The following is a 14,191-nucleotide window of genomic DNA, read 5'->3' as shown; positions in this document are numbered from 1 at the left end:
TAAATGCGAATGTTTGGATGGATGGATGTTTGTTAGTAGGTGTCTCCAAAAAGGCTACAGAACATAGCCTTAAAGAACACATAAACTACTAATTGTTTTCATTAAACTTATATAAAAACGGCTAAACACTCACGTATATTCCTCCGGGTAAATGAGGCTGGTATTATTTCGCGGCCCGTCGCTCAGTGAGCGAAACTAGTCGGTGCCGCCATCGGACGAATATACGTGAGTGTTTAGTTTTTTATAAGTTTATTATAATGTCACACGAAAGTTTGAATAATTTTATGTTTTCATAATGCGGAGACGGAGTCGTAGACAGCTAGTTATTAAGAATTATAATACAAAATATTCATTAAATGTATAAATAGATACACTGTAATTGAATCAAAGTTGTTAATATACATTTAGAGAAAAGCCTTGCTTGAGTAAACTGGCTGTAACTTGCTTCACTCTAATTTGCAAGTCAACTGAACTACTAACATTAAGCTGAATAAGGAAGAAGCAGTACAAGACGTTTGTTAGTCGTTCATCAGGCAAATGTGCTATAAACAACTTGATGACGCGAACAGATTTCGTGATCAGAGTGTTTCTATTTTAAGCTTAACATTTCTAGATACAAGAAAATATAATACCTACTTCAATACTATCGTAGTAATTGTAGTAAAATATAAGAAAAGGGAATAATTTCAAAGGTTACTCTTATACTTTTATATAAATAAAATGAACGTTGCGTCCGTACAGAGGTGACTTTCAGCTCGTTTACAACCACCAGAAGTTTATCAAGAGAAAAAACTAAACATACAACTAAAGAAAAAAAATTACAGCTCATAGCAATTAACTATACAAAAAAAATGTTAATAAAAAAAATATACTGATGTTCATTTTGTATATTATACCATACATACAACTTTATGAATATATACGATCACTATAAAACAATTTTTAACTATTTTTTTTTTAATTTTAGTTTTTTTGCTTTTCTACAAAAAATAAATCTTGCCACAATAAGAGTTTATTAAATAGTGTTAACAAAATAGTTATAAAACTGTATTTGAGATTGAAATAGAAATATATTAAACGAAGCGAAATAAGTATTAGCTAAACAATAAATCCACTTCCAACTACAAACAAGTTTCAAAGCAGAGAACAAACTAGCGCTTCCAAGCTCCAATACTGCAAGAATCTTGCAGCAAGATATTTCATAAATATTAAACGTGTTTGCATGTGATTTGTATTACTAGCATATTCCCGCGACTTCATTCGTGTAGAACTAAAAAACTTAATTAGTAGCCTACGTGTTCTTCCAGATTATGTTCTACATTTACATATGTCAACGAGATCGGTTTAGCGATTTTGGAGATAATTTAAAACAAACATCCATCCATACATTTGAATATTTACAATACGAGTAAGACAATTGAAAATACGATTATCCTTTATCGAATGAATGAAATGGGACACCCTGTTACTTGAGATATCTTAACGTTCAGTCTTAAATTATTGCGTTAAGTTATCTAAGGCTTAAGGCTACAAGCCTAGTGACTATTATCTCAACTGAGTATAAAACTATTAATTTCCTTTCAATCCTTAAGGATAACGTGCAATATTTTATTACTATTTGGTAAAAAGCACTAATATTGAACGGGTAACGATTATTTTAAGTGTTCCGTACCTCGAAAGGTAAATTGTAACCCTTATATCACTTTGTTGGTTCGTTTGTCTGTCTGTCAAAACTTATTTTTAATTACAAGATGATATTGTATTATAAAAACATAGGTTTTTTCTATTATAAATGTATAATATTTATAGAGACTGGGAACAAGGAAATTTTTTATTTTATGTTACTACAGGGCAGTACGGAAAATGAAAGCTTTTAAAAACTTTTCCTAAATTGTCATTGATTTTTACACCACAAGAATAAAAATGTCGCTTGAGGCAACTCAAAGACCTCTTGTAAGAATGTTTTCAATGTTATTCCACTTGTAGGGCACGAAGAATACTTTTCTATTATCAATTTTTACTTGGAACTTGAAAACAGCGAAAATATTTATGGTCTTTTTCATTTTTGTGTTCTTTATTAATCTTACTAATATTATAAATGTGAATGTTTGAATGGATAAAAGGATGTTTGTTTGAAGGGATCTCCGTAACGACTCAACGGATCTTGATTAAATTATGCACAGATGTTGAACATAGCCTGGATCAAATAGGCTACTCATTAATTTTTATTCCACACGGTGGGAGTCGCGGGCTACAGCTAGTGTTTATAAATTCGGTATTCATTGTTTCGTAAATATGCATTCGAAAGTTCCAAATTCAAACACTCGTTGAATCCTTTATCAGGAGTTTGTTTGGGTTACCAGAGGGTTTATATTTCGCATTTTATTTACAAACATTTATTTGGGCGTTTTAATTGTTCGGTCTCAATACGGAATGCTAATTTTCATAGTTATTCAGACATTAAATTTAAATTCTTAATTATATTATGTATATGATAAAGTAAATAAAATTGGTTTTTTAAACATTGAAAGTATCTTGTATTGAACAGAACAGACATCTAGCTAATATCTAAAACGAATGTTGTAAATGAATCATAGCTAAGTTCTGTGGACGCCCTCTTCTCCACTACGGGATAAGTTCTAATAAAAAGATTTTAAAATTAGAATAACGCTATATAGCGCTTTTCTGTCATATCTCGTCATAATTGTTGTTGCCTAGACCTGAAGAACTAAATTCAGATTCAATTATCTCGTACATGCTATTGGATGTAGCAATGTTTTCCGTTGACGGACACATCATTAATTATTGTGGCCAATTATCGTACATACAATTTAAAATATTATCCGTGAGTATAACCTTTATCAACTGTTACATTTCTATTGGGCGTAGTTTTATGCATCCAATTTCAATTTCAAAATAGTCGTTTGTTTCAAAGCTGCACAATACAGTACCCGATATTGAGAAGCTACAATTCTGTTTGTTCCGTTTGTATGAATATTCAACTGTTTCGTTTGAAGCTATGACTGTATTGACTTTAAAATACATATGCGTTTTGCATTTTAGAGAGTCTGAGCGCATCCAGTGAGGTTTTTGTAATATTTATTTACATCTAAAGATCGTAATTTGTCAATTTTCGATAGTATATGTATAACTATGTATGTTTTCAATTTATTATTTATTGTGACTAGTTATATAAACACGTCTCGATTTTGTTAAGAGTAATTTATTTCGTATTTCTTCTCGGATTTTTATTAGTTAAAATGTCGCGTAGTACGTTGTATATACAGACTAATTTCAGACATGTATGGTCTTCCATCCGGTTTTAATTCATGAAATTGCGCCCTAAATGGTCCATTCGTCCGCACACCGCACAACACGGCTCGCAACGGATTTAGTCTGCTTTGTATTGTTAACTTAGCGCTTCGTACACCATCCGTGCCGTCCTCATCAAAATACAAAGCAAATCCCTTTAATCTGTGCGTGCGGTGCGTTCGGCGCGGATCAATGGACGCGTACCTTGACTCCGCATAACTCCGCCCTTGGTGCTCCGATTTCATTTTTTTTTATCGAATGGTTTTGCTTCTAGTCATAAGAAATCAATGTATATAAAAACGGCTAAACACTCACGTATATTCGTCCGGTGGCGGACGGACATACGTGAGTGTTTAGCCGTTTTAATATAAGTTTATTATAATGTCTCACGAAAGTTTGAATAGTTGGTCATAAGATTTACTGGCCGTAAGCTAATTGGGCCTTTGCCTCTTTCTTATAAAAAAATGTTTCTTATAATCTAGATGAGATAAAAGACTTTACCTTATCTAAGCATTCGAAAGTGCGTTCATTAAATGTAATAATGACTGTACTGGATACACAAGGGACCTCGCTTTATCTCAACTTTATTCATTAAAGTTTTCGTAATGGCCAGTTAGCGTGCCAAGGAGATAGGGTAATAAAATTTATTATAGCAATCGAATATGCTCATTACTTAAATTAAATCCGATGTTTGTGTAATCCTAAAAATATATTGCATTTGAATAAAGTACGCGAAAACTACGATAACGATAGCTATCCCCCACGACTCCGTCCGCGCGAGATAAAGAAAACAAACCTAATTTATATCTTTATCTTCCAGACAATGTTCTACATCTATGCCAAATTTCATCGAGATCCGTTCAACAGTTCTAGAGATACCTTCAACCTATCAACCATCCATCCATCCATCTAAACATTTGCATTTATAATATTAATAATAAGTAAGATTACGCTAGATGGTGCCTTTAATATGTATTTTGCTTTAATATTTTCACAGTCGACTGAGCCAATTATGTGAGACTAAGTCTCGATTGGGGCATGATCCCTGGCCGTTGTCGCGGGAAGGACGTCGTTTACGAAAGTATCGGCGCGTGACAGCTTCCATAAAAGACCCTTATTATGAAATTGATTGAATTTTCTTATAAATAGAACATTATATCGTTTAAGCTTATACTTAATTCAAGGCTTACACGAGTAAGTACGAATCTAGGAACAGATTTATCGTTTACTTGAGTATCCTAAGAGGAATTAGAAAAAAACAGTTTTTTTCTTTTTAGTAATATTTTATTGAATTTAGACAATCATGAGTTAATCTATAGTCATGACTAATATAATATTGAAAACACTGAATATGAAGATTTCACAATCTGAAAGAAATATTAAATTAGTATTGAAACAAACAAATGTATATATATAAAAGAAAGTCGTGTTAATTATACTATTTGTAACTCAAGAACGACTTTAACGATATGGTTGAAAATTAGCAAGGAGGTAGCTTAGAGCCAGGAGACGGACATAGGATACTTTTTATTCATTTTTTTTTTCGAATTTGTGCCGTGAAGAGCTGCTTTTCATTTAACTTATCTATAAATTAAGTTTTTTTTATATATCCACGCGGACGGAGTCGCGTGCGACAGCTAGTATTATATTTTTATTCTATAAAATGTGCGATTCTACTAAAGTAGCAGTTACAAAATAAATAGCAATTGTTAAGTTAAAAGATAATAAAAAAAACTTACAGAAACATAAGACTGGTACGATAACTCAATTATACCAAAACTGCGCAGTGTCACTTGACGCTGTAAATAATAAATCTTAATATAATTATCAATAAAAAAGAATCAAATTCATTAACAATAGTAACTCGTAAATAGTTTATACCTGACTTTGTGCCATCGCAATAACTAACAAACGCCTGATTCGAACTGAACAATCTTTCTGACAGTTCTCCCAACCAGAACTATACATGGCAGTGCTGAGTAGAGATGCCTACAAATAAAAAAGTCAAATCATAATTTCATGAAATAACACGAACAACTTCTAAAGATACTCTAGGCTAAGGAACTACAGCCAATATGTCAAGAATTTAACTACCTGTATTTTGTTCTATCATTTAAGGTTTAAGATATGTGTGAAGTCAAGCAACCCACACTTGGCCAGCGTGGTTGACTATGGCCTAGTCACCCCAAACTTAGGTTAGGCTCCGAGCCCCTCGGTGGGGACGTTTAGTGAGCTGATGATGATTTAAGGTCTAGACATGATTCTATATGTAAAATAATGATTCTATGAAGTTCATAGGTATACCTCAACAGTGACGTCACCAGCACTCCACATAAAGAATCCAGTGCTGATAAGCATGGTGACTCCAGTGGTGATAGTAGCCAGGGCATTGCTCAACGTGCGCTCTGAATTCTGATGATGTCAGATTAAAAGATTGACAATTATGATAAGCCAGTGTCCCTGATTAATGCATTCAAATATATTTTGCATAAAAACCATCCCATAATAGTAAGTATTTTGGACATTACTAGCTGTCACCCGCGACTCCGTCCGCGCGGGATTAAAAATAGATCTTGGCCGATTCTCAGACCAACTCAATATGCTCACAAAATTTCATGAGAATCGGTAAACAAAAATTGTGACAAGGGAATTTTATATATAAGATTAGAATCCTTTGGAGCGCTTTCGTTACAAAGTCAAGTGTCAGAATGATTAGTGTGGGGACATAAACTTTGACATTTTAGTAAGACTAGTGTTGCGCCAGTACACCGGCATAGTGTCGGATTTTCTTCCTAACAGTATATTCGAAAAATTCCTCCCGAAGAGATAGTATTCCATTGACAATCTACAGAATTTTATTAGCAATCACATAGTCTATTGCCCACAAAAAGTAAGGTTTGAAATTATATTAACACTTACCACCATCTGCAACATGAGCAGACAAAGAACAGAAATGTTTACCAATATCTGACCACTGAAAACTATTCCACAAGCAGTCTCACTTTGTCTGGTACACCTAAAAGAATATATGTCTTAAAAACTCACATTAAGATCTCACACTTCTGCCAATTTCATTAAACTTACCATAAGGTATCCGAATGTAATTTTATCCCAATCATCACTGAATCTTCGTACTTTTTCTCCTTTTCCTCTTGACTTAAATCGTGTTCATCAAATATTTCAACAAGATCATAAAAGTAGCTCCGTAGATTCTTGTACTGATGACTTAGACAAGATGTTAGGCAGATAACTAGGACATATATCGCAGACATACGGGTCATGAAGATCCACCACAGAATGTAACTGATTACTCTTGCAATATTGGCATATATACTTCTATCTTCTACATCAGGCCAAGCAGTAATAACTGTAGTGAAGGTTCCATCTACAAATATTATGATTCTATAACAAGCCTGTAACCCGAATAAGTAGACAGATTGCAACCTTTAATTTGATGAGGTCCTAGTACATCACTCTCGCCTCTTTTATTCTCTACGCATGCATTCTCATCGATTTTTATCTATTGTTCCAAAATAAATCGACAAAAACACATAGAGTTAACAAGCCTATTTATTTAGTTTTTAGAATATATTAAATAAATGAGGAGTGTCTTAGTGTAACTCATTAGCTTACTCTTTATGATAATTGTATTTTTGTACCAGTTTTTTCTATTGAATCAATCAAAAAGACTTTACATATTCCATACTATTCGTTGCTTTCTCAGACCAAAATCTCCGTATAAAAAATATCTTTTGTTTTAAGCGGAGTTTTGGTCTAAGAAACCTACAGTGTGGTAGGTAAATAATTAATTTACCTTTCTTCAGCACTTGCATCAGACCATCAATCCCATACGATATTAAAGCACTACTAAAACTGAATAAATACGCAGCTGAATACAATTTTGATTTTCGAATCATATGACGTTCAACTTTTTTATTATTATAAACATTTTTTAAATCAACAGTTAACGTGTGTATGATTTTTTGTAACTTCTCTTTATGATATTCGATGCTTGTGTAATAATTAATTAATATCGGATGAGAAAGACCGAATAAAAATCTATCTGATGATTGCTTTTCTGTTAAATTCGGTTGAGTGAAAAATGCTAATATTTCTAAAGTAACAAAGATATATAAGCATATTGTAATAACTTTACTGATCCTTCTATTAATCGTTGACAATTTATGATCCATTGAATCTAGCCATAGGTTGGATACACCAAAAAAATATAGGTAACCGTTTAAAGTCTTAAAGAAACTTGCAGTCAAATTCTTTGCGGACATTTTTGGACTTTGATACAAAATAAATCTTTTCTTTCGTATAGTAGTAGTGTCTTTATAGACTGAAGTAATATTCATGACAAAATTCTAATTTATATGCCATCTTCGATTATTCTACAGGGTCGTATTGTGGTTTATAATTATTTTTTTCCTTTTTAAAAAAGTAAATTACGTCACAGGAGAATAATTATTAGTCGACTTCATTTTATGCAATAAAATGGTTATCTTTAAATTAAATAAAACGGTTTAAGTAGTAGTATTCATAAGTAGATTTTATTATAATAATAGTTGTTAGTAGTAAATTTTTATCTTTTTAGTCACGTTTTTTTTGGGATTTTTGTCTTTATCAGACCTGTAATAGTACTAAATAGTTCTGAGATTATTTTATCAAATAAAATCTAATGATCGAACTCAATTCGAACAAACTTTGAAATGTATTTAATCTAATCGGTTTTTGATTAAAAGATTCCACATTAAAATCCGTACCTGTCGTTTTTCCAAAATTACACTAACCCTATCAAATAATTTCGTTATATTCAAATTGACATGATTGTTTTAATTACCATTTTAATTGTTAACAAATAATTACTTGTACTTGTAATATTAACAGCTATAAAAATACTAGTTGACGCCCGCAACTCCGTCCGCGCGGAATTGAAAAACAAACATAGTATGTATCAACATCTTTATCAAATTTCAAAGGAATATCCATGCAGGTGTTCTTGAGACCCCTCGTAATAAACATCCATCCAAACTTTCGTATTTATAATATTAGTAAAATTTGCTGGATAATTAAAATAATAATAAAAATTTAATAATCTTTATGAGTTTGTCTCTGGCAAATTTTAGCTTCAGTAGTCAATTACTTGTAATAATTACTCGTTAATTTATAAGATAATTGCAAAGGGTAATTTCACTGACTACTAACTACCTGCTAATTACAGGTCAGAGAAATATTTCACTACTTATGTACATTTTAAGTTTAATTATATAATCACGAAAACTCGTTGTGTCATGATATTAATTTCTAGTAAATCATATAATAGAAACTTATTTTTCTACAATTATATCTTCTTTTCTTTATTATCTTTGTTACGTATGTAAAGCTTTCAGCTTATACTCTCAGATTCTTTTACAACCATATAAAATCGTATTTCTATCTCTATTGTTTCAATGCGAATGAAAGGGATGAGTATATTATGGTACTGTCTGTTGCCCGCGACTCCGTTCGAAGCTTACGAGCTAAATACTCTTCCAGATTATTTTCTATATCTGTGCCAAATTTCATCAAGATCCGTTGAGTCGAGGCGGAAATGCCTTCTAATAAACATTTATCCATTTATCTAAATTTTCACATTTATAATATTTGTAAGACAAATATTATAACAATGGAAATCCATAGTAAAAAGTGTAAAAATTAATACTTGATTTAACAATATGTTTTCGAATTTATAAAGAAACTAGCTGTCTCCCGCGACTGCGTCCGCGCTGTATTAATAAAACATAATTAGTAGCTTGTGTGTTCCTCCAGACTATGTTTTATGTATAAAATTGTGTGCCAAAGATCAGCCGTTCTGGAGATACATTCAAACAAACATCCATCTAAACATTTGCATTTATAATAATAGTAAGATGTAATTTCAATTGAATTAATTTAACCTTCAAAGTTTAAGTAATAATTTCCAGACATTGTTCAACACTTTTCGGTCGAACGAGCGAAAATATAATTTCACTTTTACCCACGAAGCTCGCTTAGTTCAGAGGTGATATTTTCTAAGAAATAATATTTTCCCCGGAAAATTTGTTGAAAAAACGATTTTATTACAGATTATTGAAGCAAGAGAAAAGAAAATTTCCTCCAAACTTTATTTAGACAAATTGTTTGTTGTTTAATTATGTGTTAAATTTATTTTATTATCATTTGTTATTTTATTTAGATCTTCAACGAAACTTTAGTTCCAAAAAGCTTTTAAAAATTATATATTTTGCTCTTTATATACCCAGTATCAAAATCAGTTATGAATTATATAGCACAGATATGGAACATAGTCTGGAAGAATTAATAGATTTATTTAAGTTTTTTTTTAATTCCCTGAGACAGAGTTGCAGGCGACAGCTAGCAGATAACATTGTTAATATCACAAACTTTATATAAATGAAAATATAATATATCCCAGAACATTATTTACTAAACTTTCCTTTTGAAATCAGCTACCGATTTCTTCTAATCTATCCGGCAACTGTACAAGATCAAAGCAACTTTTATCTAGTCCGAATTTCACTCACAAAGCGATACGTTCCCGAACAGTTCGTAACTTTGACTTGTCATCGATTTGTCTAAGCTTTGACCCAAAATAGATGAGATAGACGAATATTTGAAGCAAGAAGATGAAATGAAACTCGTATTTTAAAAAACGAAGCGATTAAATGCAAAAAAATAATAATAATAAGGCCGGCAACGCATCTGCAGTTCCTCTGGTGTTGCAGATGTCCATAGGTGTCGCTGATCACCTCGGTGTTCCCGCCGCTCGTTTGCCCCCTTCTCTTATAAAAAAAAATAACAAATGTGGTACCAAGAACTATCGCCCGTAACCCAGAGTGTAGGCAGGGACCACAGACCACTATTTGGCGCGTACATACAAATGATACTAAGGTTTAAATCATTTCATGTATAGGGAACATCATTTGCTTACTTTAGTCTGATGTTTCAAGCATACTGTCTTTAATAAATTAGATAGTAGCATTGGCCAGTCACTTCTTAACATAAAGCTTTAGTTCGTTCGTCATAAAAATGTAGTTATAACCTTTCTTATTAATATTTATATGACACAATCCCTTTCAATACAGTATAAAGAACTTTTCAATCTGTAAATACAATGAATTACTCAACTTAAAGTAAGTTTTTAGCTCAGTCTTCTCTGTACATTGTCTAAGTTTATTAATCATTTATCAGACGACAGAGAAGACTATAAGATATACAACTAATTCTTTAAAATTATCTAGAATTCTTTATAAAATTTCTAAGAAATAAATATAGCGCTGTTTTAAATTAACCAAGGTTTTCTTAAAATCTGTTAAATTCAGTCATTTCTATCAAAAAGCGTGATTGATAAATAAACTTATTTTGGAATTCTAATCACCACTAAGAATCATTAAATAGTCATCATCATCATCATCAGCTCACTATACGTCCCCACCGAGGGGCTCGGAGCCTACCCTAAGTTGAGGGTGATTAGGCCATAGTCAACCACGCTGGCCAAGTGCGGGTTGGTTGACTTTACACATATCTTTGAATTTCTTCACAGATATGTGCAGGTTGCATCACGATGTTTTCCTTCACCGTAAGAACGTCGGATAAATGTACATATGTAAATCGGAAATCGAAAGACACATTGGTACATGGCGGGATTCGAACCCAGGACCTGCAGATTGCAAGTCAAGTGCTTGACCCCTGAGCCACCGACGCTCTCTTTGTATAAATTTAGTAATGTTCAACAAAGAACGGCTTAAATCACTTTTGATGGATATGTGAACGAAATAGTAAAATTGTAAATATATTCATGAATTAAATTACACAGTCTTAACTAAATATATCTCGTTATCTCCTTAAAATTATTACACATTACACGCGTATATGGAATTACATAATAATTCATAAAACACAAGTTTCATGTAGACGTTACCTGTCACTCCGGTTATTGAAAAACACGTTTACATCATTACTTACCTGTCGAGTAAAACATTTTTCAATTTCATTGTACTTGTAATACACGTTCGAGAATTAGATATACATGTTTAAATGTATTTCGGTCTTAGAAAACAAAAGTAATGAATACAGAGAAGCAAAAGCTCACAGACTCCGATGACTGGACCACCTTATGAGGATGAGGGAATATCGGAAAGTCAAGTCGGCGTATCTCGGGACTCTGATTGACCACCGACCCATCGGCCCAGATACCACTGGCGGTACGCCGTAGAGCTGGACCTGCGGGAGCTACAAGTAATGGACTGATGCGAGACAGCACAGGATAGGTAATTTTGGTGATTTCTTGTGTCGGTGGCTAAGATCCACTTTAGGTCACTGCGTCAGAGGAGTAAGTAAGATATTGGGTATGTTGGGGGTAAATTGACTCATTCTGTCATCTGTCATCATCGCGAAAGGACGTGTAGTGAATTGCGAAGTAATTGCATTTAATTTCAATTGTTTATTTTTTACTAAACAACGTGAGCAACGGAGTTTTGGAGTTCAATAACTATTAGCTATTGTATGCTGGATAATTAGTTCTTATTATAATGAGAACTTATTGATTTTTCTTGTTATTTAAATGCTGAAAGTCTTGAAGGCAGTAAACATTTATTACCAACATTACTACACGGCCTTCCAAAGACCCGTTTGTCACAATTGTACACAATTTCAATAACAAAACCAATATCGTATCATAAATTTATATTTGAAACATCGAAACAAATGTTATTCGTCGTACAATGGGAACTCAAACGAATCCAATGCATATGCAATAAGGTTGTGCCTGAAGTTTATGACACATGAATGTTTTGTTCGAACAATTTTATTGGATTCATTCATTTTAAAAAAACACATCAAATTGTACAACATTAATATTATATTTTAAGCGACTTCAAAAAGGAGCAGGTTTTCAATTCGTTTATGTTTTTTCCTGTCAATAATTCCGCCCCTAGTTGTCCGATTTTCATATTTTTTTTTATTCGAAAGGTATTGCGTGTCATTTTCAGTTACAAATTGAATAAGGTGCTATTATAACATATAACTAGATTTTGTCTAAACATATATAATACATAGAGTATGGTGTGAGGTAACGTATTTGGAACTTTTATTTCTAATGCGAAAAATAAGAAGATTTTTATTTATAATCTCTCTTCTTTTGTTTTCTAGACATTCTAGACTAATTAATCATTATATAAACATCTTTAAGCAACAATTAATATAAAGTAAATTATTGCTCTGTTTATTTTAAGAAGAAAATACTCTGAAATGTTTTTAATTCATTCCCAAAACCAGAAGGTTTTCTAGCATTTCCCCCTCTGTCTATTAAGTCGCAGTAAAATAACTTGAGTAAGGAAAAATATCCCATTTTAAGTAATATAATTTGTACGTTCTTTGTTTGTTCAATTCGCTATTTGACTTTCAAATGTATTCACAAGTTAATTCAAGTTCAAGTCTTCTTTCAACAATCACGCCGTTAGACGAAATAAATATTTATGATATTTCATGTTGTTTTATTATAATCTACTTTTAAGTTCGCTCAAGTTATTACGATTCACTTTACAGTCTTCAAGGGCGTTGAACTTAGAAATAAGTTGAAAATTATTTGTGATATTATATACTAGCTGTCGCCCGCGACTCCGTCTGCGCGGGATGAAAAACAAGCTAAATGTTCTATCTACATGTATGCAAATTTCAGCGAGCTCTATGCAGCCATTTCGGGGATACCTTCCAACAAGCATCCAACTAAACATTCACATTTATAATATTAGTAAGATATCTCGCAAACATTTATTTAATTAGTTAAAGAATTAAAAAAAATCTTTACAGAAACTATTTTCTATGACTGCTGAACCGACCAAGTTGAAATTTAAATTAAGGATAATTGCCTAAAATATGCGCACAGTTTACTAAGTTTTTTTTAATTCCTCGTGGATGAAGTCGCGGGCGAAAGATGTGAACCTGGTAACGCGGATTTCCACCATCGAAACACATGTACATAAACATATTGTTATTTCTATTTTCCTTTGATAATGTAAGAAATGTCAATATGTTTTGCGCCAGTGTTTCAATGATGGAAACTTGTAGAAAAACTGTTCAGAAATCTCTTTGCACAATTCGCGTCCTTGAAAGTTTTTACTACGTTATTAATTACCTTCGTTTGAATATAACACGTTTTATATCGATTATGTTGAAAGAAATTATTTCAAAAATGATTTCAGAAAAACGCTTTCACCAGATATTAATGCTATTACTAACCTTCGCACGTGACTCTGTCCGCACGGATTTAAAAAAAGTTAAGTAGCCTAGGTGTTCTTCCCGACTATGTTCTACATCTATGCCAAATTTCAGCGAGATCTGTTCAACTGTTTCGGAGATAACTTCTAATAAACATCCATCCATCTAAACATTCGCATTTATAATATTAGTAAGATTATAAAGGTCCGGAAAAATATATTAAATTTAGTAAAATAATTAAAGCAATTATTTAAATAGATGCTTTTACTTCAGAAACAAATATAAGTTAAAAAAAATAATTTTATATTCATTTACTATTAATCTTAAATATTATCGTTCAGTTAATAGCGTGTGAAAATGTTTGAAGTTTCTTTTACGTTTTATCGATGGATTTTTAGGTCTGAACGCGGATAGAGATTTCTTTTAAATAATAAATGATTTTCTTCCGTTATCTGGTAATTCTTGCTCTATATCTGGCAACACCACTCTCTGTGTCTCTACAATATACACTAAAACAATATTTATAACAGCTTTAATTTAAATTATTCAAATTTTCGTGAGACATAATACTGAACTGATATAAATTTAAAATTTAATATTTAAATAGTTAGTTAGTTAA

At 32.0% G+C, this 14,191-nt stretch overlaps 1 protein-coding gene across 1 annotated transcript; it reads right to left on the bottom strand.

The window, feature by feature from the left end:
• Nucleotides 1–4,637: 4,637 nt before the first annotated feature.
• On the bottom strand, nt 4,638–7,595 carry LOC106115549 (uncharacterized). Its single transcript, XM_013308979.1, has 7 exons — nt 7,127–7,595; nt 6,397–6,697; nt 6,232–6,328; nt 5,617–5,724; nt 5,194–5,301; nt 5,052–5,111; nt 4,638–4,679 (listed from the first exon to the last, which is right to left on the bottom strand). The coding sequence occupies exons 1-7, from the start codon at nt 7,593–7,595 to the stop codon at nt 4,638–4,640; spliced, it is 1,185 nt and encodes a 394-aa protein (XP_013164433.1).
• Nucleotides 7,596–14,191: the final 6,596 nt, after the last annotated feature.

This window comes from Papilio xuthus, unplaced genomic scaffold, assembly GCF_000836235.2.
Source record: "Papilio xuthus unplaced genomic scaffold, Pxut_1.1 DF827777.1, whole genome shotgun sequence".
In the NCBI taxonomy this organism is placed as follows: domain Eukaryota; kingdom Metazoa; phylum Arthropoda; class Insecta; order Lepidoptera; family Papilionidae; genus Papilio; species Papilio xuthus.
The sequence above is the reverse complement of the archived record's forward strand: the minus strand, read 5'-3'. Positions and strand labels throughout refer to the sequence as shown.

Excerpts from the sequence above, each read along its gene's own strand:
- LOC106115549 (XM_013308979.1), bottom strand. The coding sequence starts at position 7,595 with ATGTCCGCAAAGAATTTGACTGCAAGTTTCTTTAAGACTTTAAACGGT. Across the intron at positions 5,112-5,193 it reads TTGCGATGGCACAAAGTCAG|CGTCAAGTGACACTGCGCAG; the intron begins GTATAAACTATT and ends TATTATTTACAG. Across the intron at positions 4,680-5,051 it reads CGTACCAGTCTTATGTTTCT|ATTGTGAAATCTTCATATTC; the intron begins GTAAGTTTTTTT and ends TATTTCTTTCAG.